The following is a 26,952-nucleotide window of genomic DNA, read 5'->3' as shown; positions in this document are numbered from 1 at the left end:
GAACATATATTTACTCTGCTAATCTATTTTAACCAAGAAAACCTAGGACCTGAATACGTACTCCAAATCTATTAAAAGTTGCCATGGACTTATTTATTACATTCAGTTAGCAAATAAGGTTTTAAGGAAAAATGTTTCACTCCACTCGGGTTAACCACTTTTTAGAAAAAACCCCTTTCGTTCTTGTGCTTGTTATTATCCAGAAATATTATTTTCGTAGTAATATTCGTAACAATATATAATGTAGATTGCAAGATAGGCCGCTGCAAAATCAATTATATGTAAAGTTGTTTTAGAACGGGATGATATATAGCTTAATCAAGCAATTGGTTTTATGAGTATTTCATAATTTTTTTTTTACGTGTGCACAAAAAATCCAATTCAGGCCTTTCATACATGTTGTTTCCTGTGGGATACCCATACCCCACACTGTCTCTTGTCATGACATTTAAGTCAGGCCACAACGAACCAATTACGCCAAGTCTCGGAACACATGGTAAAAAGTTCTTAAAACTATTAACAAGTGAATTATATATTTAGATAGCTATGGTGTTCATACTTTTCCGTAAACAAAATAGAATTAATACTCAGTATAGTCCTCAACTATAGTGATTTTACTCAATTTAGACCTAAATGACTTTTTGTGCTCAATTTAGTCATCGACTTTAATGGTTTTAAAAATTCTGTTAGTGGATGGTTAGAAATAGGGTCGTAATGGTAATTTCTCATCCTTCATCCCATTTGGGATGATTCATTCTTCTTCCCCTTATTAAGATAAATCTTCATACCCAAATATTCATTTGCTCTGTATTTATTTATTAGGATTTAAATTGATTTGGTACGAAAATTTATATTTCTAAATGGATCTTAATAAAAGGAAGAAGAATGAATCAGAAAGATGAGAAATTACCATTAAGACCATATTTTTAACGTTCAACTAACAAATTTTTTAACAAAGGACTAAATTGGGTAAAACCATCCAAGCCGAGGATTAAATTGAGCACAAATAGCTATTTATGACTAAATTGAATAAAACCACTATAGTCGAGGACTATATTGGTATTAACTCAAATAAACATTTGAAGGGCCAAATATCATGTTTTTTAAAGTGTGACATATATGCATGCAATATAATGAAGAACAAATATTGAGTGAAAAGAATGGCAGAAAAAATTCAGGCATAACTAACGGGGGCATTAACTAACACCTCGCGACCTCATCAAGAGAAATGGAGACTCTAACTTCCTCTCTCCATCCGCTTCGCTGCATACGCCCATCCAATATTGTTGATGATGCCACCCCTTTAGCCCCGTCGTCGTCGTCGTCTGCGAAATCGCCGGCAACTAAATGGCCGATTCCGCCATCGCGACGTCGACGGCTTCCTCCACTGTCACCTCCTCCTCCTCCTCCTCCGGCCCCTCCCCTTCCCACCATATCCTCGAAATCACGCTCATCTCCGCCCAAGACCTCGCCTCCGTTTCCAAGTCCCAGCGCTCCTACGCCCTCATCTGGGTAAATCCCGGCAAGAAACGGAGCACAAGCATCGACTCCAAAGGGCTAACGAATCCCACGTGGAACCACAAGTTCTCGTTCCGGGTCGACCATGATTTCCTCGGCTCCGACGATTCTGCCGTCAACGTGGAGATCTATTCTGTTTCCTGGTTCCGGGACGTCCTGGTCGGGACGGTGCGGATAAACGTGAAACATCTTTTGGCGCCCCCGACGCCGAGTATTTCTCAGGAGGGGAACAAAAACGAGCGGTTCATGGCTCTCCAGATCCGCCGCCCTTCCGGCGACCCTCAGGGGATGCTCAACATGGGGGTCGCGCTTTTCAACTCCGCCTCGCGTAGCAAACCCGTGTACAGTGAAGTTAGCGGCACCTCCTCGGATTGCCGGGATTTATTGGAGAAGAAAATGAGAAACTTTTTCCCGGATTCCGAAACCGCCGGCGAGTTTCCGGCGAAAAGGGGCTCGGTCTGCAACGGCTCCGCCGTCAACGGCGGATCCGAGGTTTGCTCCGACATCGGCCCGTCGGCCTCCGTCGTGGCGGCGGAGTTGATGAATTCGAATCCGCCGCCACCGCCTGCGGCGAAGACTACGGCGGATCAGCCCCCGAAGGGCGCGTGTGGGGAGAGCTTGATACTGGGGGAACTCACGGCGGAGGAAGCGGCGGCGAAAGGGATGACGCAACAACCGGGAGTGAAGAAGAAGGGACGCCTAGTTTCGTGCTTCGGAAACGCTTATGGTTTTGAGGTCACCATTGTTTGCGGCAAAAGCAAAAAACAGAAAAAGGATTAAGCCCCGCCGCCAAATTAGCTTCGTGGGGCAGCTCAGTTTGTTTTGAGCACGAGATTGTTGTATCAAAAGCCGGTGGATTTTTTCGGTAGATGTTTAAAGTTTTCTTCTATGTGGATTTCATCAATTTGATGAAATCTTAAATTCTTCATGTCCTTATACGCTTTTGTATTGTATTTGTACTCCATATTGTTCATGGAAAGTTAAATACAATTATTTTGATCTTTTCAATATCCTACACATAAAAATAAATTAGTTAACGAAACACATACACTACTTTGCTTAGTAAATAAATAGCTATCTTAATTGAATGTGAAGGTATTGGGACTTGGGAGAAGATGCAAGTAAAATTTGGTATATAATGAATTTCATTATAAGAAAACAAAATATTAATAATTAATGCTCCATAATAGTGAGTAGTAAATTTTGTTGGTCAATTTATTGTTTTGAGAAGCTCGTAACGCTAGAAATGCGACAAAGCAACATTAAAGAGTTTGGAGCCTCACTGAAGGTAATTTGACAATGCTTTTTTCTATTTAATACTCCGTAGCTCTTTACTTATAATTAAATAGTTAAAGACTACAATAACTTTTAATTCAAAATTTTTAAATTTATTTCTATGGCTTTTATTTGTTGAATCCATTGAAATAGTATTTCAATGTCTTGATATTGGATTGTGTGGATATCTCACGAAGACTCCGGACTTTAGCGGTGCTAAAAATCTTCGTAAGCTATCATTTATTGAATGTTCAAGATTGGAGAAGGTACACTCTTCTATTGGAGACCTGAGGATGCTAGTTGAATTAAATCACTCTTCCATAGGAGACCTGAGGATGAGGATGCTAGTTGAATTAAATCACTCTTCCACGGGAGACTTTAGGATGCTAGTTGAATTAAATTTGAGGGGTTGTAGAAGGTTGAAGAAATTTCCAAAGAAGTTTTGGCATTGGCAGTTGAGATCAGTAGAAGATCCATCTTCATCAGAAATAAAAAAAAAAAAAATAAATAAAAGAATTGGTGAAAATTCAGAATGTTAACCTCACTACGATGGTTGAATCTAAGTGAAACCGCTATTCAAAGCCTGCCCTCCAACCCCGCTCATTGCCTGCCCTCCAACCTAAAAATAGTGTCTGAACTTCCTCACTGTAAAAACCTTTGTATTATAATTATAGTTATATGTAAATATTGCCACTTACATTGCTTAGACATTAGCAAATGTATTGAGTATTGTTTAATGCACCTTTTTCATGCTAATTATTAGGTGAAGGTTTAGAAGGCCGAGCCTAATATCATGTCATCGCTTATTGCTATACAAATATAAAGAAATAGGCAGGTGTTAACCTTTTGATAGAGTGATAACTATATTAGGTATTAACTCTATTTTTTAATAGACACTATCTTGACAAATCGAGGCAACTTCATTCTTTAAATTCAATGATTTGTCGTTTTTTAAATTCAATAATTATAGTCTTTGATTATATTTTCAATTTTGCATATTTTCTTTACTTTAAAAAATTATTTTCCTTTGAGTTTTTTCTTTAGATTTTTCTCTTCTATTTTCATTAGTCTTCGATTCACATCTTTAATTAAAAAGTGTTACATGTTTCACGTGAGATAGTCTTTCAAAAGACAAATTTGTAACTTCAAATAAAGTATGAAAATTATGTTCTACTCATTTGATAATTTCGTCCAAGCCACTACTATTGAAAGTACTTTTGTCATAATGAATTAGTAAGTAGGTCGGTGTTAGTTATTTTTCAAAAATATTATTTAGATTAAATTTTTGTATAATTTATTTTATTTAAATATTGTGTAGGAAAATCCAATTTAATAGGTTAGATAGAGAAATTGTTAAGAATTGAATTCATGACGTTCTAATACAAAAGTCATTCTTCATCAACTTGATCACCTTTTCGAAGCTATTATTAATTATTCTTATGTTTGTCACTATTTATAATATAAAAAGAATCCATAGATTTTCAAATTCTTTGTCAACAAGTCTCCCGCGTCATATACTTCAAATTATTATTGTCAAAAAACAATTATTATTATTATTGTGTTCCCAGTCCCTTAATAATTTCTCCCCATTTAGCAACTTTTTTTGTGGAAAATTAATTAAATAGAGGATTGTAAACATGCCTGTTAAAACGCGTCCGAAGACCCAGACTGCATGCGCAAATAAAATAATAGCTACAAATGAAATTTCATTCAATTCCCGTCTTTAATTATAATTAAATCAGATAATAAAGTATGAAAATATTAACGAATTCAACCTAAATACTCATACGAAATTTCCATGTAAATTGATAAGCATTTTCTTCTATTTCCTTCTAGACCTCTTCTTTTCTCACATACTTTACCATTTTATCTACAAATTTAATGTGGGTGGCTAAGATATTGCATTACAAATACATAAACAGGGTAATGTTCAGGTGTGGCCGTACTCTCCCGTGGCTAAGATATTGCATTACAAATACATAAACAGGTTCACACCACTCAATGTTACGAAATACACCACTCAATGTTAAGAAATACACCACTCAATGTTAAGAAACACACCACACAAATATGCATTGTGGTGTGTTTCTTAACATTGTGGTGTGTTTCATTGTGGTGTGTTTCTTAACATTGAGTGATGTATTTCGTAACATTGAGTGGTGTGTAACCGCACGGCCTCATTTGAACCAAAATCTACCTAAACAATCGTGTTGAGGTCAGCAATAATTTTTAAAATAGTCATCCGATCTAATATAATGAGACAAAATTAGTTGCGGTGCTTTAAACGCTATTCGAATTACTTTTGTTATGGTGTCTATATATTACTTGTTCAAAACTATATATATATATCTATATATATATATATATATATATATATATATATATATATATATATATATAATATCTACACATAAGTAGATATTATCGCTAATTTTGAAAATTATGTTCTACTCACTTGGTAATTTTGTCCAAGCCACTACTATTGAAAGTACTTTTGTCATAATGAATTAGTAAGTAGGCAGGTGTTAGTTATTTTTCAAAAATATTATTTAGATTAAATTTTTGTATAATTTATTTTGTTTAAATATTGTGTAGGAAAATCCAATTTAATAGGCTGGATAGAGAAATTGTTAAGAAGATTCCAATTCATGACGTTTTAGTACAAAAGTCATTCTTCACCAACTTGATCACCTTTTCGAAGCTATTATTATTCTTATGTTTGTCACTATTTATAATAGTGAAGATACAAAGAATCCATAAACTTTCAAATTCTTTGTCAAAAAGCAATTATTATTGTGTTCCCTGTCCCTTAATAATTTCTCCCCATTTAGCAACTTTTTTGGTGGAAAAGTAAATACAAGATTGTAAACATGCCTGTTAAAACGCGTCCGAAGACCCAGACTGTATGCGTAATAACTTATATGATCACTAAAATATTTAAATCATATAGTAGAGTAAGAAATGTAGACAATAAACATAATAATTTTAATAAAGTATAAAAATATTAACCCAATTCAACCTAAATACTCATACGAAATTTCCATGTAAATTGATAAGCATTTTCTTCTATTTCATTCTATGGTTTGGTGGATGAAAATGGAAGATTATAAATTTAATTATCATACACTAGCTAGGGGGAAAATGAGATAATTATATTGAAAATGTATAGTGGGTATTTTTTAACACTAAATTTATTTTTGATCAATAAAATACACGATATAACTACATTAAATATTTATAATTTGAAAATTTGACACAAGTTGTAGGTCGTCTCTGGTTGGGGCATCACATATACATCAATGTATGAAATGGTGTTGTCCGATCCGGGTTTTTTTTTTTTTTTTTAATTATAAATTTTCATGTCATTTCTCTTTAGACTTTTCTTTCCTCTTTCCCTTTCATGTTTTTTTAATAGCGAATCATACATGGAAGATTTTGTAGGACGCTTGGCTTGTCATCAATAATTTCCAGCCTTCCTAACAACTTGTCATCACAAGGTCATCAGTATCTTCCGTTTCACAGCTATCCATCTTCGATCACTCTAATTTTTCTAGCTTTCCTTCTTTTACTCACTTTTCTGATCTGTCTTCTATCTATGGCAACACCTTCAATCACTCCTCATGAATCCTTTGCTTCGGAATACGATGTGTTCTTGAGCTTCAGAGGTGAAGACACACGCAAAAATTTCACTGACCATCTTTATTCTGCGCTACATCAAGCTGGAATCCGCACATTTAGAGACGAAGAGGAGCTCACAAAAGGAGAATATCTTGCTCCTGATCTCGTGAAAGCAATCCAAAGTTCAAGAATCGCTGTGATAGTCCTCTCGAAAGATTACGCCTCGTCTAGGTGGTGCCTTGACGAATTGGTGGAAATTGTCGAGCTTAAGGAGAAGGGAAAACTTAGAGTTTTTCCTATTTTTTACAACGTGGATCCTTCCGAAGTGCGTAAACAAAGTGGGTGCTATGGCATGGCCTTGGTAAAGCACAAAGAGCGTTTTCGGGGAAGTGATAAAGTACAAAAGTGGATAGATGCACTCACTAAAGTTGCCGATATGTCCGGATGGGATTTGCAAGGCATGGCAAATGGGTATGATATTGCTTTCTCATTATTTTCTTTCAGTAATTTTTTTTATTTTTGTGATGAGCTATGCACAGTTGGGTAAAACTTTTGACTATTTTTGGTAATTAACTTTATTTTATTTATTCATAATTGAAATTGAATAAAACTAAATTGTAATTTATACCTTTCCATAATATGCAAATTATCAATGTCACAACTGAATTATATAAATGTTGCCCCTCAATTTTCAAAATGGTACATATATTGTCCTTTTAGTGTAAATGTTGCCCCTCAATTTTCAAAATGTTACATATATTGCCCCTCCCGTATGGTACGAGAGGGGCAATATTTGCAACATTTTGAAAATTTAGGGGCAACATTTACACCACTAATAATTCAGGGGTGACATTGATTGTTGACATATTATGGAGGGGTATAAATTACAATTTTCTCAACTCTTTATTATCTGTCTTCATTCATCTTAATTACATTATTGCATTGGGCATCTATATGACGTTGCAAATAACTGAATATCCCGTAAAATGGCACACATTGAGAGTTGCATATAATAATATACTTCACACACTTATACATAAATTATAAATATGAGTATATATTGAATTACAGAGACACATTGTTTAGAGGCTGATTATATATTCATTTGCAAGTTTCATCATAATAATGCTTTCATTTTCTATATGAATACTGAAGATATGAAGCCAACTTCATCAATTCAATAATCAAGGAGGTCCAACAGATAGTAAGTCGTGTACCAATGTTTATTGTCGAACACGGAGTTGGACTTGATTCTCGTGTTGAGCGTGTGGTTCAGTTATTGCAAGGAGAATCAAATGATAGCGTTCGTATGGTCGGAATCTATGGTATGGGGGGTATTGGGAAAACAACTCTTGTCAAAGCCGTTTATAACAAGCTTTTTGTATACTTTGAAAGCAGCTGCTTTCTTGAGATAGATTCAGCAATTTCAGGGCAAGAAGGTAATGGAATAAATCTTGAGAAAGTAGACAACCAGATAAAAAATATACAAAAGCAGCTTTTTAAGAAGCTTTTTAATGAGGAGATCGACATTTGCAGTACAGACGAAGGAATCATGTTGATGAAAAGGCGACTTCAAGCAAGAAAGTGTCTTATTGTCCTTGATAATTTAGAGCATAGAAATCAATTTAATAAATTATGTGGAGGACGGGACTGGTTTGGTGGAGGAAGTAGACTTATTTTAACCACAAGAGAGGCACATGTTTTTAAAGCGTTGAATGTGGATGAACATTATGAAGTTAAGGTATTGAACCATGAGGAGTCTTTACAGTTGTTTAGCCTACATGCATTTGGAGAGCATGCGTTGCAAAAAGAAGATTATAATAAGCTTCTAAATGGCATAGTTGCTTATTGTGGTGGACTTCCATTAGCTCTTGAAGTTTTAGGGGCTTATCTGTGTCATAAATCAAAAAAGGAGTGGATTAGTGCTTTTGAAAAATTGAAAGGAATTCCACATAATGACATTCAAGCTAAACTTAAGATTAGTTATGATGGGCTTCCAGATGATCATATAAAATCTCTTTTTCTTGATCTTGTTTGTTTCTCCAGTGAAGTTTCTAAGGTGAAAATTGATAACATGGGGTATTTCTCAGACATTGAAATTCAAGACTTGGTTGACAAATGCTTGATAACTTGTAAGGGTTATTGGGTTAGTATGCATAGCTTAATTCGAGAGATGGGGAGAGAAATTATTCGTTCGGAGTCACCCAACAATCCTGGTGAACGTAGTCGATTGTGGTGTCCTTATGATATCCATGATGTACTTATAGGGAAAAAGGTAATGATTCTTAAATTTGTCTCATTCTCAATTATTATATACGCATAAATCTTACATCAACTAACATTACTATTTCATATTAAAATGAGGAGATTCTTTACCTCTTATGAAAATAATAATAACTATTTATTTACCACAAATTATCTTCTTGATAATTTCTTATGGGATATGATTAACATGACAGTGATGACACAAACTAATGATTTTCTATTATTTGCCGAGCTTCAATGCATAAATGTGTTAGATTTTCTAAATTTTGTGTACTTCACTTTAGGTTTATTTTTGGCACCCTTTTGGATAGTGACTGCGAATTTTTATCATCATTGGAAAAAAAAAAGTTACACATTATCAATAGTTGAAATAGCAAAAGGCTTTGATCATTACCATTTAAATATTTTATTTCAAGACAAATTCGAATTATCCTTCGTTTACTTATAAAGAATAGAGTAAATTCCACTAAGGGTCCTTTGAGTTTGAGGCATTACCAACTTTGATCCTCAACTTACAAGCCTACCACAATAAGTCCTCCAACTTTTTTAAAATTACCACTAATAGTCCAAATTCTACTAAAAGTCATTTGAGTTTGAGGCACTACCAACTTTTGCCCTCAACTTACAAGTGTAATAAGTAGCTTTAGAGAAGTTGAAAACATATTATGGTAGGCTTGTAAGTTGATGACCAAAGCTAGTAGCATCTTAAACTCAGAGGACTATTATTGGTAGTTTTAGAGAATTGAATAACTTATTATGGTAGACTTGTAAGTTAAGGACCAAAGCTTAATATTTCAAGCTCGAAGTACATTTACCGGAATCTAATCTAAAGAATATAAACCTTATTTCGCTTGCTAAAACCATCTAAAGATTTTTATACACTGAATTGTTGTTCTCTTAAAATAGTCACTTATTTACCACACAAAAATAGCCTATGTGTTTGTTTAACTAATTTTGCTTTTTATGTTCAGGGTACAACAAAGATTGAAGTGATTGTCTTCAACTACTCTCCTATAAAAGATGTGAAGTACAATACAAAAGCATTTAAGAACATGGAGAATTTAAGATTTCTTGAAATTGATGAAGTCCATATTGATGGAAAATTCAAGCATCTATCGAGTTCCAAGGTGCTTAGATGTTTGCGATGGAACCACTGTCCTTTGAAATATATCAATATTCCATCAAGTAATTCTTTTGAGAAGCTTGTGTGTCTGAAAATAGAGAATAGCAACATCAAAGAATTTAAAGCCCCTCTAAAGGTATTTTTATTAATAACTCATTGCTATTGCAAAATAGTTAAAGATAATAAATTATAATTTTTTAATTTCTGTTGCTTTTTGTTTATTGAATTGATCAAAACAGTATTTTCCTTGTCTCGAGTCTTTGGATATCAATAAGTGCCATCATCTGACAACAACTCCGAATTTTAGCGGCTGTCAAAATCTCCGTAAGTTATCGTTTTCTGGATGCTTAAGATTGTTAAAGGTGCATTCTTCCATCGGAGAATTGTGGAAATTAGTTTATTTAAGTTTTTATGAATGTCGAAAGTTAAAGAAACTTCCAAAGAGCCTCAGCCATTTGCGGTCACTGCAAGATCTTCATATGTCTGTTTCGTCAGAACTTAAACCTACGAGTACTTATGGGGTGCTCTCCAACCTGTCTCATTTGTCCAACCTTAAATTTATTTGGTTGGATCTCTCCAAGAACGAAGAAGTACTCCAACAACTTCCACACACGGTTGAATGTGTCATATTGTTTCATTGTGACAATCTAAAAATGATCCAAGAGCTTCCACTTAACCTTAAGATTATTGCTTTAAGTAGTTGCAAAAATCTTAAAATGCTTCCAATTCTTCCTCCCAATCTTAAGTGTTTTCTTTTAGATGGTTGTGAAAATCTTGAAATGTTCCCGGGACTTCCTCCCAATCTTGAGTACATTTGGTTATCTAGTTGCAAAAACCTTAAAATGCTCACACAATTTCCTCCCAATCTTTCTCAAATTGAGTTACATGGTTGTGAAAACTTAAAAATGCTCCCACAACTTCCTAACAATCTTGATAACATTAGAGTATCTCATTGCACAAACCTTAAAATGCTTCCAAAATTTCCTCCCAATGTTACTAAAATCTGCATAAGTCATTGCCAAAGCTTGAAATTGCTCACAGAACTTCCTCCCGGACTTCAAGATCTTTGGGTTGAAAATTGTGAGTTGATCGAAAAAGTATCAAACTTATCAAATTGTACGGGGTTGCATTATATGCGTCTCATCAATTGCAAAAAGTTGAAGGAGTTTAATGGTTGGGAGAATCTTCATTTCATAAGGACAATGACTTTTGAAGGTGTTCCCCATACCAATTTCTCAGAAAGCATTAAGGAGGTACATATGTTTTTTCTCACTCTTCAATTTGAGTCATCTATTATATTAATTATTGACAAACTTTATGTAATTTCTATCCATATATTAATTCTTACTATTGTCACATGCACATATGTTTGATTTCTTTCACAGATTTTAAAACGCTCCACGAATTCCAATGGTCTTCTTGCTTCTAATGAAATTCCTGGTTGGATTAGATGTGAGAAAGAAAAATCGTCAATATCATTTCAATATCCATCAGCGAATTTGAAGAATCATACATTGGAATTTTATGGATTTGTTTTTTGGGTTGTGCTCAATCCGGCCCCACTACTCCTACCACGTTTTAGTGATTATGGCATCAGAATTGAAAAGCATGATTCCGAAGCCTTCCCACAAACATCGTATGATTATGATGGGATCCAATTAGAAGTGGAAGGAATTTCAATTTTGCATGTCATTACAGTTAATGAACTTTACCATAGAGGGTATGGAGATATAAAAGCCGGAGAAGTCATCAAAGCTACACCTATAATTAAAGTTTCTGAATTTTACTTTAAACCATTACCATTACCAAGTGTAGGAGTTGAGGTGAAGGAAATAGCAGTTAAAACAAGTATGTTCAAGAAAATAGGAGTTGAAGCATTGTACAGAGATAAAGATGGTTCCCTACAACTTCTACCCCTCGCTAAAGTTGGGTAGAACACTGAAGAAGAAGAACTTCTTCAAGCGCCAAATATGAGACCCAAAAATATCATTTTGTTCATGTTGTGTACACAAGCCACAGGTACGTTAATTTAACTTTTTTCTGCACAGTTTTTTTTTTTTTTTTTTTTTTTAAATTGAAAATTACACTTTTTAACCTTTCGATTGTTGCCATTTTACAATTTAGCTAGTCAGCGTTATCAATTTGGTTCCTCAGTTACTTATTGTTAAATTCCTGGTACATTCGTTTTAGGGTTTCATTAAAATTTTATTCTCGGCTCCTAATTTTTCTCTTTAATTATCCCAATCCAAATAATATGAAATTAGCAATTCCCTTGCTAATTTCACTGGCGTTGATGCAAGCTAGCTAGGTGTGATAAAAATAAGATGAAATTGGCAAGGGGCTGGGGATTGATACTAACACAGATATATTCAATTGTTATATCATAGATCAGGGTTCATATTTCATTACAAATCCTGGTTGAACATTATATGTTTTATAGTTAACACATTTTCTACTTGCAATTAATTATTTTTATATTTGTATACAAATTGAAGGCACACAATTACATGGTAATTACAGGGAGTGTTTGATTTTTTGAATTTTGTGTAATTCACTTTATCCCTATGGCCCTATGAGTTTAAGTAGTGTATGTACCTCCAAATAGTAACCCAAAAAAGTTACACATTAATAATATTTTTTTAGTATGTACTACTATACTGACTCTATTATACATTAATAATAGCTGAAATAGTCAAAGACTTGATAATTAACATTTTAATATTTTGTTTTAAGCAAAATTCGAGTCATCCTTTGTTTTTTTATTACAAATATAAACCATATTTTCAAACTCCGTTGCATGACACTGTGTACTCATCTCTCCTAAATATGCATGGTCTGGGCTGGGACATTGAGTGTGTTAGGGATGTTTTTAATGCTCGTGATGCTAATCTTATTTTGAATATCTCTATACCCATATTTTTAAGTGTGTGGGAGGGGACCCCTTTTGATTTGAACAATGTCATGGGTCTTGGATGGGTTATACGTGATGATCAGAGGATATTCTTGGCAGCGAGGAATGCTCGTGTGTTGGGTAATTATGGTGTGAAAGAAGCTGAAGCGTTGAGTCTTAGGGTTAGGGAGGCTCTAAGCTGGATTAAAGATGCAGGTATGGGGAATGTGGATGTTGAAATGGATTCTCAAATTATTTTTCATGCAATTACTTCTCCATCTTTTTACTCTGCTTTTGGTTTGTTAATTGATGATCTAAAAGATTTAGCATTTGTGAAGGGATTTGAGAATTGGCCGCTCCAGGATCGGAGGTCATCACTTCTGAGTCAGGTTGGGAAGAGTGGCCGGACATTTCTCTATTTTACCTTGTAAATTGTCTTTAATTTCTCCCTGATTTAATGAATTAAACTTTCACTCTATTAAAAAAATTATTTTTTCATATTTCCCTAGCTAGCTAGCTAAAACTCTCCTCTGAAGATTTGTATATACTAAATTGTTGTTCTCTTCAATTAAATAGATTCCAATCTCAACCCAATTTGTAGATCAGTGGAGTTGGAGGGGGGACATCCGGGGTGTATATACTGTGAAGGGTGGCTACCGGATTGCTACAAGTCAACATCATCATATTCAAACCATCCCTAGTAGATGTTAAAAGACTTTTCAAATTGGGAGAATCTTCATTCTATATGAACAATGAGGTTAAGAGGTGTTTCCCACACTGATTTCTCATAAAGTATTAAGGATGTACATATGTTTTTCTCTCTCTTTAATTTGAGTCATCCTCTATATTAATTATTGATTTCCTTTCATAGATATTTATACAAATCATAAATTTCAATCGTTCTTTTGGTTGTACTCTTACCTATAATGAATAAATATTATGGTATCCAATTAGAAGTGGAAGAAATCTCATTTTTACATATCATTACAACTTATGATCCGATTGGTACATTTACTTTAAGTCATCATGCTTACTTTCTTCCTCTTTGTACACAAAAAAAAGTACGAAATTTCCTTACCCCAAGACCCCATTGCACACTCTAATTAAGCACAATAGAATGGTAGAGGATCAGAATAAATAACGATGACTTAGCAACCTATTGCGTGGAAGGATTAATACTTGGTTGCCTACAATTACAAGTAGCCTTGTTGGTACTTCATAAGTCTATCTATGGCCACCCCAATAGTCATATATATGTATTCACATGTTTAATCTTGAACTTTATAATAGAATGTTAATCAGCTTTAATTTCAATCATGTTGAATTTTTATTTTTATTTTTTAAATCTTAGACCATTCACATCGTTGCAAGTTTACCACTTGCAAATTTTTGTTGGCATTTTTTTTTATGAGGTGTTGCAATTCTAACATGCATGGCAGAATTGCAACACAAAATTGCACCAGATTATAAAAACTTTCCCATTCATCACCGTTCACATTGCCCTTTTTCTTTGAAGTAGCGGTGGTACGCGCGTTGCGCGTAATGCAAGACCCAACGTAGATCCATATATATAAGTTTAACACAAAATGTATGTTTGGACTTTTTTCATAAAACAAAAACATAGCATTTTAAATTGACATTATGACCATAATAGAGTAATAGATCAGGATGCGGGCGTAAGTAATTATAAGAGAATATTGATATGTTTCGATTTTCTCCTTAATTACTTGCGGCATTTGCACGCGACATTGCCACATATATTTAATTTGGCCATGGCTAAAAACAAGTTTATTCAAGTATATCCCCACAAAATCTGGAGTTTGCCTTTGTGATTATGTCGTCGGTGGTGAAAATACGAACCTAACCGAGCTTAGTTGTAACACCCCCAGATTTTTCCAACATACTAAAAGGCATAGATAATCATATTTACTAATTTCCCAAAACGGAAGTGCATAAAATCCAAAGGTGCTACTCCACACCTAAGTCTATCCCAAACTTAGATGCTAAGGTAACCACTACTTCTATTATCCAAAATATATCATGTTCATAATTTACAACCCAATATTTACTTTTACACAACCAAAAGATCTCTAATACCCATAGTACACTTCTTCTAATATCGCTCTCAAGAGTCATAATCTACTCCAAACCTGAAATATAAGTAAACCAGAATTAGCACATATAGTGCTAAGTAATTCCCACTCCACCACGTAAAACCGTTTATTTTGGAAAAAGGTTTTCATAACACGATTTTATTTTTAGAAAATGGTTTTATATTCAAAATAGGTTTTGAAACTCAATTTCCATTTACCAATTCAACATCACATAATATATATATATATATTAAGGGAGATATACAACCACACATGATCACAATTAAGAAGATATTTTTTTAATTAATAAATCTAATTCACACAATCCCCTAAATTCCACCGCACACCAAGTCCAACCGAACACCCGTCCATCCGAAACTCCAGATCCCACCTTAACACCAATAATAAAAATAATGATAACATATGAGCCGAAGCTCTAACCACCGATCTTTCAGGAGCCGAAGCTCTAACCACCCATCCATTCCGCCAAACCGTATATATTAAATCATGATAAATCACATTTTTCCATCATATACATTAACTATCAATAATTCTCAACCACACACACACATATATATATATATATATATAAAACATATGAATCATACTTGTAACATATATACACATCTTAAACACACATATTTTTCAATAGTAGTAATAATAACAATAATAATAATATTAATATAATAATAATAATAATATATAATAATAATAATAATATATGTATAATAATATACTATATATTACGGCATAGTATAGTTATATAATAATAATAATAATAATAGTAATAATAACAATATTAAATATATATAGATATGTATTACGGTATACATATATATATTAATATATATATATATATAACATATAATGAATTTATACCATGATCATAAAATACCCAATTATCATCAAGGCTTTTATCAAATAATATACCAATATCAAGCAATTAAGGAATTTGAATAAACATGGTGGAGAAAATATTTTGGTTGGACATGGAAATTACCTCAACACTTTGAAACTTCTACTAAAATATCTAGTTGATCACTCCTCCAACTCCTTTGGTTCTTCTCAAGATTATCCTAAATTGGCTTAGGGGAAAAGGTCTTGATGCCTTAGAGAAAGAAAGATTTAAAGATGAATTTATTTGGGTAGCAAGGAGAGTGATGGCCGAAAATGGTGTGTATATATAGAAGAATAATAAAGCTTAGTTGGTTTAGCTAGAATGGTCTATCACTTGGTAGAGATTTCTAGAGATTTCTTTGAGCTTATCTCTTAATTATATATACATATATTGGCTATGTTTGGCAAACCTAGCTGAAAATGTAGCTGAAAGCTGAAAAGTAGCTGAAAATTGAAAAGCTATAAGCTCGAAGCTGAAATCTGAAGAGCTGTTAAGCTAGTTGTTATGAGTGTTTGGTAAAATTAGCTTTTTGATAAACTGATAAATGTAAAAAGACTAAAAAGGACATCTTCATACAATTTAAATAATTTTAAATTTAAAATAATAAGGATAAAGATGGAAAAAAGTTAAAAAGCTACTAGCTTATTTTTGAAAAGCTACCCCAAGTAGCGTTTCAAAATAAGCTCTTATTTTAAGCTACTAGCTTATTTTGGGAACATTACCAAACAGAGCTTATAGCTTATTAGTAGCTTAAAATAAGCTATAAGCTCCTAAATAAGCTCTGCCAAACAGAGCCATTAAGATTTAGATAGTCAAAAAGGGTGGTTAAAAATATCTAGATTTTTTTTTCTTCTTTTGTAGAGATTCCTAGCATGGTTTATTGGGCTAAAAAAATTAAGTTTGGGTTTGGGCTTTATTTTTATTTATTGGGCCTCTTAAGAAATAAAATAAATTATAAATTTCTAGGCCCAATTTTAGTAGATTAATTAAAATTAATAAAAGAATTAAGGATTTTCTAATATATTATGGTTTTCGAAATAACAAAAATACGGGGTATTACATTAGTAAATTTTAATATGCTATTACAATTTTCTAAATACAAGGCTTATAAGCTATACAATTTACAATTTAACATTTCACAAGAAGTTTATAAATTCTAAAATTTTGCTCTTGCATTTCCGATTGCGCATGCTGCGTGTCAGCCACCGATCCACCACTTTGGCCCTATTTGGTAAATAATCAGCCTATCATTCAATTTTAGCTTATTTGACCACTATTAATTGTTTGGTTAATAAGTTTTTTGTAACTCCAAAATATTAAAATTCAAAAGACTACTCAAAGCAGCCTTTTCAATTAGCTTGTTGAGAAAAGAAATTATATCAAACAGCTATCAGCGAACAACTAATCTATCAAACAACTTTCTACAATAAGCTAATATTATCAGCTAATCATACCTTATAATCCAATCAGCTAACCTAATCAGCTAACAACCATTTACCAGGAGATTTGTTTTTGCTTTTTAGCTTTTTGTTGTTCCAAAGCCATACATAGCACTTTTCTTGCATGCAGGCCACCCATCTTTCTTCCTTAATTTCCGTCAACTTTCGGTGAAATATTCTGTGAAGAAGCAAAAGGTAGTGGGAGGGAGCATGTGACAATTAAGACCCAAATTTAAGCAATGTGGTCTCATTCTCTCAATCATCGGGGTTTGAACACCGGCATCGACCAAGGCCAAAATAGGCCATTCTGTTTACAAAGAACAACAAGCACAAAGTACTAATTATTTCGCCTGAAAAAAGCTTGGGCAAAAAATAGCGAGCCTTTATATATTATATATTACATAGATATTTATGGAATATTTATCTCCAAGAGATTTTGGGGGAGATATGTTTTATATATGTTTATACAAAATCTAATTAAAGGAGTTTAATTTCAACATGCATATATATATGCATGGTTGTATATACACACGCGGGCTATTGATCTTGTAGCTTACATGTGAATTAAAATAACTTTTTAATTCTAAATGAGATGAATGAGTAGGTAAAGTATGATTGAGTTTACCTAATAAACTCTTTAGATAGTTGCTACAGATCTTCTGTGAATATTACTTTAGTGAATTGGTAAGAAATGTCCTCTTCATTTTTGTTTTTCTTTTGTCTGTTCTCTCTAGAATTTTCTTATAATGAATATTCCGTGAATATTACCAACTCCCTACATGCTCCACCCTCCTTTCATGCAACTTTATTGGTGGACAAAAATGCAGCATTATTGTAGGACACTTTTTTGTGTTCCCTGTCCCTTTGTAAAAATGCGTCTGAAAACGTGGTAGTGACCCCGACCCAGACTGCGAAATAGCTAGGAAATTTCATTCAATTCCCTCTGTAAAAATCTTATGTTTGGTTGGGGTTTAGGCATAAGGAATGGTATAATAGTGATTGTTAGTGTTTGGTTGATAAGTTTTTAGAATCTTATTATGTGTTTGGAATACCCCTTCCTCATTTCTTCCTCAACTATTAATAATCATTCTCATTCCACCCTACTACCTAACATGCAAAATACTTTCACCAAAATCTATTGCCATTACTAAGTATTTGATACCCATTCCGATTCCGATTCCCATATGCGAACCAGCTTCTTTCCTCATTCCCCTTTGCCTTTCAGCTTACTTTCATACTTTTACCTACCTATTATTATTCTCTCTATATATAAATTCCATCTGCGATCTGTTCCTTCGCAACACACACTAAGTAGCCTCTTCTTCAATCTTTTCTAGCTTTCCTGCCTTTTGCTCACATCAATTCCTAACTCTGTCTATGGCCATCTCTACAATCAACCTTCAACCTTCCACTTGGGAATACGGTGTGTTCTTGAGTTTCAGAGGTGAAGATTCGTTCAAAAACTTTACCGGTCATCTTTATTCTGCACTATGTAATGCAAGTATTCGCACGTTCATAGACGAAGAGGAGCTAAGAAAGGGTGAATCTTTAGCGCCTGAACTCACGAGAGCAATTCAAAATTCAAGGGTCTCTATGATAGTTTTCTCGAAAAATTATGCCTCGTCTAGGTGGTGCCTTGACGAATTGCTTCAAATCCTCCAGTGCAGGGAGAAGGGAAAACAGTTAGTCTATCCTATTTTTTATGACGTTGAACCTTCTGAAGTGCGTAATCAAAGTGGGAATTACGGCATAGCCTTGGCAAAGCACGAAGAACGTTTTGGGCGAAGCGATAAGATACAAAATTGGAGAGATGCACTCACTAAAGTTGCAAATATATCAGGATGGGATTTGCAAGGCCCCATGAATGGGTATTGTTTTCTTATTATATATTCTGTTTGAATTATTCTTAATATATATTGCAGTATATAACATAGGTAATTTCTTTTTAAAGCATGGACGTAACTTTAAAACTGAGTATCATTATAAATTTTAATTGTTTGGAGACTTGAGAGATTATTGCGTATCCGTTGTTGTAAATTTTATACTGAATATTGTTTTAGTTTAGTTGTAATTAAGATTAATAATTAACCGTATATTGTCGTTTAATTTGACCTGTATATAGTATTGTTTTTTATTTTCTACCTAATTATTGAAGGTATGAATCCAAATTAATTGATGAAATCGTTCAAGACGTCCTACGGATAGTAAGTCCGAGGATAATGCCCGTTGCCAAGCATGTAGTTGGACTTGAATCTCGAGTTGATGACGTGCTCCAATTCAATTATGGAACGAATAATAATGATGTTCGTATGATTGGGATATATGGTATGGGGGGCATTGGAAAGAGTACTCTTGCCAAAGCTCTTTATAACAAATTGCTTGGATACTTTGAAAGGAGTTATTTTCTTGAGATAAGTTCAGAAATTTTAGAGACAAAAAAGTTACAAGAAGAACTTCTTAGTAAGCTTCTTAATAAAAGGAAGATTGAAGTTGGCAGTGAAGGTGAAGGAAAAATGTTGATCAAGTATTGGCTTCAAGCAAAAAAATGTCTCATTGTCCTCGATAATTTGGAGCACAGAAACCAATTTGAAGCATTATGTGGAGAACGAGATTGGTTTGGTAAAGGGAGTACACTTATTTTAACAACTAGAGATGCACATGTGTTGAAAGAATTGAATAAGGGTGAATGTTATGAAGCTAAGACATTGGTTCATGAGGAGTCTTTGCAGCTCTTTAGACTACATGCATTTAGGGAGCCAACATTACCAAAAGAAGATTATGCTGAGGTTTTAGATCGCATATTGGCTTATTGTGAGGGACTTCCATTAGCTCTTGAGGTGCTAGGGAGTTATTTATCTGGCAGATCTATGGAGGAATGGATTAGTGCCTTTGAAAAATTGAGAAAAATTCCTCATAATGATGTTCAAGCTAAACTTAAAATTAGCTATGAAGGACTTCCAGATGATCATACCAAATCTCTTTTTCTTGATCTTGTTTGTTTCTATGGTGAAATTTCTGAGGAGACTTTTAATGCCATGGGATATTTCTCAACCATTGAGATTCGAAACTTAGTTGACAAATGCTTGATCTCACCATGGTACTACTCGATGCATAGCTTAATTCGAGAGATGGGAAGAGAAATTATCCGTTCAGAGTCTCCCAACAAACCAGGTGAACGCAGCCGATTGTGGTGCCCTAGTGATATTCATGATGTTCTTATACAACAAAAGGTAACCATATATTTTTTATTTGTCTATTTCATATTGCGCATAAAGCTTATGTCAACCTTAGTATTTAATATAGCACTTGCTTATCACAATGAAGATTTGATTCTTTGCCCCTCAGTTTTGTAAGGATCACTTAGCTTTGCCTATATAATTACACTTTAGTCACACATTTTTCTAACATTTTCAACGTAATTGATAGATTGACTCTTCAATCGAAGTTAAAATAATGGGAAAAAGATTGGAAACATGCAAGTTCAAAAAATATTATGGTTTAAAGATAATAAGTGGGATTATATATATTTTCAAGAAATTGAATTATGTTCCTAGCTAGGCCGGGTTAATAAGTAATTATATACAAAGGGATACAATTCTAAACTTCAACTTAATTTTAAAATTTAAAGTGTCCTTTAATTTAAAACTAGATTCATTCAATACGGTATTTATTTTGATATAATCTCGATCTGTGAAGATTTACCACATGTTAATTTCTAATGAGGTTAGATGACACAAAACCATTGCTTTAGTTTCCATGCTCTTCAAATGTATTAATCTATAAATCTCGATATATTATAATTTTCACCTGTTAATGCATATTATTATTTGAGCTCGTTTCTTATTATACAGAAATAAGCAATAACAATTTTATTATTCCACGAATTAATTATATATTATAGAAAGAAATGCTATTATATACAATGTTGTTTAATTATATGTAGGCACCCATGTACTAACACCGATTGTTCATCTAGCATCATGAACTAAAATATGGTCCATCTAGGCTATTATACTCTTAATTATTTTTCATCTAGCATTTTTAGCCTATTTCTAACAAGTAACGTAACTCATCTAATTTGTTGACATGGAAAAATAAAATAATAAAAAATGATGACATGTTATTTATATGAATGTTTTGGATGATTTTACCCTATTTCATTAATGAAGAAAATGATTTCTTGCAATGAAATATGGTAGAAATCAAAGTTGCTATATAATATTTTAATCACAGTGTACTGCACTACTGTGTATGTATAGTGGGATATTCAAAGTCGTTCGGCAATGAAATTTCATGAAAAATCGATATATGAAAATTAAATTATTTTTATAATAACTTAAGATATTGTATTGGGTAAATTTTATTATTTTTTTTAAAAAATAATTTAATTTTCATATATCGATTTTCATGGAATCTCATTGTCGAACAACATTGAATACCCTGCTATACATACACAGTACACTATAGTTGAAACTTTATATAGCAACTTTAATTTCTGCCCTATTTCATTGCAATAAATCATCCAAAAATACAATATCTTAAGTTATTCAATTATCCAAAAATCTAAAAATATTAATTTATTTTTAAAATAAAATACAATTTACCCAATACAATATCTACGTTATTATAAAAATAATTTAATTTTCATATATCGATTTCCATGAAATCTCATTGCTGAACGATAGTGAATACCCCGCTATACATACACTGTAGTTAAAACTTTAATTTATATATAAATTTTGATTTCTACCCTATTTCATTGCAAGAAATTATTTTTTTCATTAATGAAATAGGGTAGAAATCATCCAAAACATCCATATAAATAACATGTCATCATTTTTTCTAATTTTATTTTTCCATGTCATCAAATTAGACGGGTTACTTGTTAGAAATAGGCTAAAAATGCTAGATGAAAAATAATTAGGAGTATAACGACCTAGATGGACCATATTGTAATTCATAGTACTAGATGAACAATCAGTGGTAGTACATGGGTCTATTTGACCATTTTGCCTTATATGTAATTTAGTTTTACAACGGGAAGATATATAGCATCTCATAGTTGGTGACCAACAAAATTTACTAACTATTATGAGCATTAATTATTTATAGGGTAAATCAATTATTTGGTCCCTCAATTGTTGGTGAACTGTCAATATTGTCCCTTAACTCCATATTCATCAATTTAACCCCCGAAATAAATTAAGTTTAGTCTATTTACTCCTTCCGGCCACATTCCGTCGTTCAATCGGTGAGGACCCCATTTAAGCAAGGGCAATCTGGACTTTTCATATCTTCAACCCCTCTCTCTCTTTCTTCACTGTGAGCGCCACCGAGAAGTTCAAGGAACTCCATCTCTCATTTTCCGATGACCTCCATTCCGATCCATCTCCCATTAGAAGTTCAAGGAACTCATATGTTCAACTCTCTCTCTCTCTCTCTCTTTCTTCACCGTGAGCGCCGCCGAGAAGTTCAAGGTACCAATGGACTCCTGCCGCACCTCATGCCGGTTCTAAAGGAGGCCTTCGACGAAGCCTGCTCGAGCTTCGTGAAGGCTCGAAGATCAATGCCCCGATTTGCTTATCTATGATTTTCTCCACGGCTGAAGGCGTGTGGCGCCGCGGATCTAAACATCCCCGCCGTGGAGTTTATCAGCAGCAGCTCCTCCATTATGACGCAGATCTGAACATCCCTGCCGTGGAGTTTATCAGCAGCAACTCCTCCATTACACCGCGGATCTGAACATCCCCGCCGTGGAGTTTATCAGCAGCAGCTCCTCCATTACGCCGCGGATCTGAACATCCCCATCGTGGAGTTTATCAGCAGCAGCTCCTCCGTTACCGTGACTATGAACTAAAACGGTTCACGAGAATGGCGGCGGAAACCCGTACCTCAAAGGATACCTATTCGCCCCTCCAGAACTCCACCATCATCTGCGACAGCTCCAAACCCTTCCGCCACCTCGTCTCCCTCAAGATCGCTAATTGCTTCGATGATGTTGCATTGTCACTTACAACCCTCAAATCATTATCTACTGCTTGAATCTGCTTCGACTTCGCTGGTGAGACAGGGTTCAATTTCAACTTCGACACCATCGCCGGTTTAGCTTGAGAACTATCATCGCCTCTAGAACGCTCCATCTCCCAGCCTGAACAAAAGCTATCTCTATCACAGGCGAAATGACCAAAATACCCCGGGTTAATCAGAGTCTTCACCGAAAAACGGCCGAAAGGAGTAAATTGACCAAACTTAATTTATTTCGGGGGTTAAATTGATGAATATGGAGTTAAGGGACAACATTGACAGTTCGCCAACAATTGAGGGACCAAATAGGTGATTTACCCTTATTTATATTTTTTTTTCTTATAATGAAATTCGTTATATACCAAAATTTTACTTGCATCCTTCTCTCAATATCTTTACATTCAATTAAAATAGCTATTTATTTACTAAGCAAAATAGTGTATGTGTTTTGTTAAGTAATTTGTTTTTATGTGTAGGGCACGGAAAAGATTGAAATGATTGTATTAAACTCTCCAATGAAAAATATGGAGTACAAATACAATACAAAAGCATTTAAGGACATGAAGAATTTAAGATTTCTTCAAATTGATGGAATCCACTTAGAAGGAAACTTTAAACATCTACCACGCAATGTACTTCGATTCTTGCGATGGAATCAATGTCCTTTGAAATATATTCCATCTGCTTATTCTTTTGAGAGGCTCGTGAAGCTGGAAATGTGGGAGAGCAACATTAAAGAATTTGGAGTCCCACTAAAGGTAATTTGGCAATACTTTTTTCCATTTTTTTTTTTTTGAAAATTACTTTTTTCCATTTAATAGCTCTTTGCTTATAATAAAATAGTTAAAGACTACAATAATTTTTAATTCAAATTTTTTAAATTTGTTTCTATGGCTTTTATTTGTTGAATCCATTGAAATAGTATTTTCAATGTCTTGAGGCTTTGGATCTTGGATGGTGTCATTATCTCACGAGGACTCCAGACTTTAGCGGTGCTAAAAATCTTCGTACGCTATCATTTTGGGGATGCTCAAGTTTGGAAAAGGTGCACTCTTCCATTGGAGACTTGAGGATGCTAGTTGAATTAGATTTGAGTTGTTGTGAAAGGCTGAAGAAAATTCCAAAGAAGTTTTGGCATTGGCAGTTGAGATCAGTAGAAGATCCATCATCATCAGTGTGCTATTCCTCAAAAATAAAAGAATTGGGTGAAAATTCGGGGATGTTAACCTCACTACGAAGGTTGGTTCTAAGTGGAACCAATATTCACTTCCTTCCCTACAACACCTCTCATTTGTTAAAGCCTGCTAAATCAATCTCAAATTTGAGGAGTTTCTTCCAGAATAACCACCTCAAACTAATCCAACAATTTCCTCCTAATATTGAGCACATTTCTTTAAGGAACTGCAAAAACCTAAAGATGCTCCCACAACTTCCTCAAAACCTACTATCCCTTTGTGCTATCAATTGTGAGTCGCTGGAAACAGTACACTTACCAAAGATGTTGAAAATTGTGAATCTCACTAATTGCAAAAAATTAAAGGAGATTCAAGGTTGGGAGAATGCTCAATTTTTAAGGATTATCACATTAAGAGGTGTTCCCAATATCAAGTTTTCAGAAAACATAAATCAGGTAGGTATACCTCTCTTCTCTCTCTCTTCGATTTGTGTTATGAACAACATCTTCTCCCTTTTCAAGTTTTGCTAGGGATTAATACATAAGATAGATAGATGTTGGTGCATCATATCATTTCTACCCAATTAATTCTTACTCTGATCTTTTCACACTTGTCTGTTTTTCTTATACAGGTTTTAAAAGCTTCCACGTTGAATTTCCCTATTGAATTTGAAGGAAATCTTTCAAATAATGAAACTTTGAGTTGGATTAAGTTTGAGGAAAATGGATCATCATCATCATCATCAATATCTTTCCAATGGTCGCCATTAATATCTAATTTGGAATTCCTTGGAATTTGCATTTGGGTGGTAGTACTGGTGCTCGAACCCTTTCCAACTGATTGTTATATACATTACAACAGCAGAATTGAAAAGGATGGTTTCAGAGTCTGGTATAGGAGTCGTGATTCGATTAGATTATCTGGAGTCCAATTATTAAAAGAAGGGGGAAATGTTGTTTCATTTGTAGATTTCATTCCACGGGATTGCTTTAAAGATATAAAAGCTGGAGAAATCTTTAAAGTTATTTCCAATGTTGAAGAGGTTATCCCCAAATTTAAATATGTCCAAGTAGGTATGGTGAAGAAAATAAGAGTTGAAGCATTGTATAGAGATAGAGAAGATGGCTTCCTACAATTTTTACCCTTTACTAAACTTGACTCCAACACAACAGAAGAAGGAGGAGGAGGAGAAAAGGACTTTTGAAGCTGGCCCAAAAAATTCTTTTGTCGATTCTGTTACAATGTAGTATATGTTCATAGCTACTTTCCCAATCTACTGAAGAGCACAAAGAGTCGTTCATAGCTACTTTCTCAATCTGCTTCATCATTCATGTGGAGTGTAAACCGGGACACCGGGTGCCACTAGACCACAAGGTCTTTGGCAGGTAATCCTATGTGTTGTTCATGTTCATTTTTCGTCCCTTAGTTATGTGTTGTACTTTTTCGACTTTTGGTGTGCATTTTTTGTCCTTTGAGTTATCCTAAAGTTGCAAAAATTTCATTCCTAACAATATTATGCATGATTGGCAGGTTCTACGTATTCCTCGTGAAGGGCACGCAGCATTTTTTCATGGCTCCATTACTACAACGCCAGAATCGAATTTGAGGCTAAAGGCTTATGTGGATGCTATTGTGTTCCCTGCGACTGGTGAGGCGTACTTTAGAGTGATAGTATTTTCCAGCAATGGTTCTTTTCTAGCAGCGAGAAATGGTCCTATTAGTTGCGTGAATGATCCTCACTTTGAATAAGCCCTCGCCATTAAGGAGGCTTTATCCTGGTTTATTGAGAGAGGTTGGAATAATTTAACCCTTCATTTTGATGGTCAGTTGGTGTGTATGAAGATCAAGGATGGTTTACAATATCTTTCTTATGCGGGTCGAGTTATTGGAGATTGCCAATTACTACAACGACACTTTGAATCAGTGTTTATTTAGTTTGTTCATAGATCAGCGAACACGGTTGCTCATGCATTAGCTAGAGCTTCTAATTCTCAGTTTGGTCCTTTTATTTAGTTTTCTGTTGTTCCTCCTTGTATTGAACATTTAATTATTTGAAGTTAATGATATTTCCTTTTCAAAAAAAAAAGTTAATGGACTATACATTTATTTACCAATCATTATACCGTGGACCACGATGCACATAGTAGAATACACAGAACGTTTGCCTAGAATACACAGAATGTTTGCCCAGAATACACAGAATATTGACACAAAATACACAGAACTCATCATCCTAACATTCGAATGCACAAACACATCACAACCTGTGTTAATAACATGAATACACAGAATATTGACACAAAATACACAGAACTCATCCTCCTAAACATTCAAATGCACAAACACATCACAACATGTGTTACTAACATGCATACATAGAACCGTTGCCTAGAATACACAGAACGGTTGCCTAGAATACACAGAATGATTGCCTGGAATACACAGAATATTAACATAAATACAGAGACCGGCCGAAACGGGAAATGTGATTTCCAAAAAAACGGACGGTTAGTTTACAATGCTCAAAATGATGTCGTTTACTTACGTGGTGCACATTGCTATGTGCACCGTGGTGCACGGTATAATTTGCCTCATGGACCAGGGTGTACAATGCATTGTGCACCCCGTACCAAA

General features: G+C 34.1%; 3 protein-coding genes across 11 annotated transcripts; all 3 read left to right on the top strand.

Annotated features, from left to right (window-relative positions):
* Positions 1-1,347: 1,347 nt before the first annotated feature.
* LOC116017631 lies at positions 1,348-2,298 on the top strand. The gene has a single exon (XM_031258249.1). It carries the CDS (start codon positions 1,348-1,350, stop codon positions 2,296-2,298), a length of 951 nt encoding a protein of 316 aa, XP_031114109.1.
* A 4,030-nt stretch (positions 2,299-6,328) lies between these two features.
* On the top strand, positions 6,329-13,513 carry LOC116015618 (TMV resistance protein N-like). 7 transcript variants are annotated; one of them, XM_031255736.1, is made up of 8 exons: positions 6,329-6,882; positions 7,567-8,686; positions 9,648-9,935; positions 10,039-11,052; positions 11,185-11,818; positions 12,810-12,905; positions 13,028-13,078; positions 13,266-13,513. In XM_031255736.1, exons 1-5 carry the CDS (start codon positions 6,389-6,391, stop codon positions 11,731-11,733), a joined length of 3,465 nt encoding a protein of 1,154 aa, XP_031111596.1. In that variant the 5' UTR covers positions 6,329-6,388; the 3' UTR covers positions 11,734-11,818; positions 12,810-12,905; positions 13,028-13,078; positions 13,266-13,513. The 7 variants fall into 7 exon arrangements, with proteins under 7 accessions (XP_031111596.1, XP_031111598.1, XP_031111593.1 ...); XM_031255738.1 differs by having other exon boundaries at positions 12,724-12,905; positions 13,291-13,513; XM_031255733.1 differs by having other exon boundaries at positions 12,724-12,905.
* A 4,874-nt stretch (positions 13,514-18,387) lies between these two features.
* On the top strand, positions 18,388-26,395 carry LOC116015619 (TMV resistance protein N-like). Of its 3 annotated transcripts, XM_031255739.1 has the most exons (6): positions 18,392-18,987; positions 19,275-20,349; positions 23,620-23,901; positions 24,066-24,773; positions 24,950-25,703; positions 25,849-26,395. In XM_031255739.1, the coding sequence occupies exons 1-5, from the start codon at positions 18,497-18,499 to the stop codon at positions 25,520-25,522; spliced, it is 3,129 nt and encodes a 1,042-aa protein (XP_031111599.1). In that variant the 5' UTR covers positions 18,392-18,496; the 3' UTR covers positions 25,523-25,703; positions 25,849-26,395. The 3 variants fall into 3 exon arrangements, with proteins under 3 accessions (XP_031111600.1, XP_031111599.1, XP_031111601.1); XM_031255740.1 differs by lacking the exon at positions 25,849-26,395 and having other exon boundaries at positions 18,388-18,987; positions 24,066-24,777; positions 24,950-25,112; XM_031255741.1 differs by lacking the exon at positions 24,066-24,773.
* Positions 26,396-26,952: the final 557 nt, after the last annotated feature.

This window comes from Ipomoea triloba, chromosome 4 (genome assembly GCF_003576645.1).
Source record: "Ipomoea triloba cultivar NCNSP0323 chromosome 4, ASM357664v1".
NCBI lineage: Eukaryota > Viridiplantae > Streptophyta > Magnoliopsida > Solanales > Convolvulaceae > Ipomoea > Ipomoea triloba.
Note: the sequence above shows the minus strand (reverse complement) of the source record. Positions and strands in the feature narration are given on the sequence as shown.

Excerpts from the sequence above, each read along its gene's own strand:
- LOC116017631 (XM_031258249.1), top strand. The coding sequence starts at position 1,348 with ATGGCCGATTCCGCCATCGCGACGTCGACGGCTTCCTCCACTGTCACC.
- LOC116015618 (XM_031255736.1), top strand. The coding sequence starts at position 6,389 with ATGGCAACACCTTCAATCACTCCTCATGAATCCTTTGCTTCGGAATAC. Across the intron at positions 6,883-7,566 it reads TTGCAAGGCATGGCAAATGG|ATATGAAGCCAACTTCATCA; the intron begins GTATGATATTGC and ends TGAATACTGAAG. Across the intron at positions 8,687-9,647 it reads ATGTACTTATAGGGAAAAAG|GGTACAACAAAGATTGAAGT; the intron begins GTAATGATTCTT and ends TTTTATGTTCAG.
- LOC116015619 (XM_031255739.1), top strand. The coding sequence starts at position 18,497 with ATGGCCATCTCTACAATCAACCTTCAACCTTCCACTTGGGAATACGGT. Across the intron at positions 18,988-19,274 it reads TTGCAAGGCCCCATGAATGG|GTATGAATCCAAATTAATTG; the intron begins GTATTGTTTTCT and ends TAATTATTGAAG. Across the intron at positions 23,902-24,065 it reads AATTTGGAGTCCCACTAAAG|TATTTTCAATGTCTTGAGGC; the intron begins GTAATTTGGCAA and ends CCATTGAAATAG.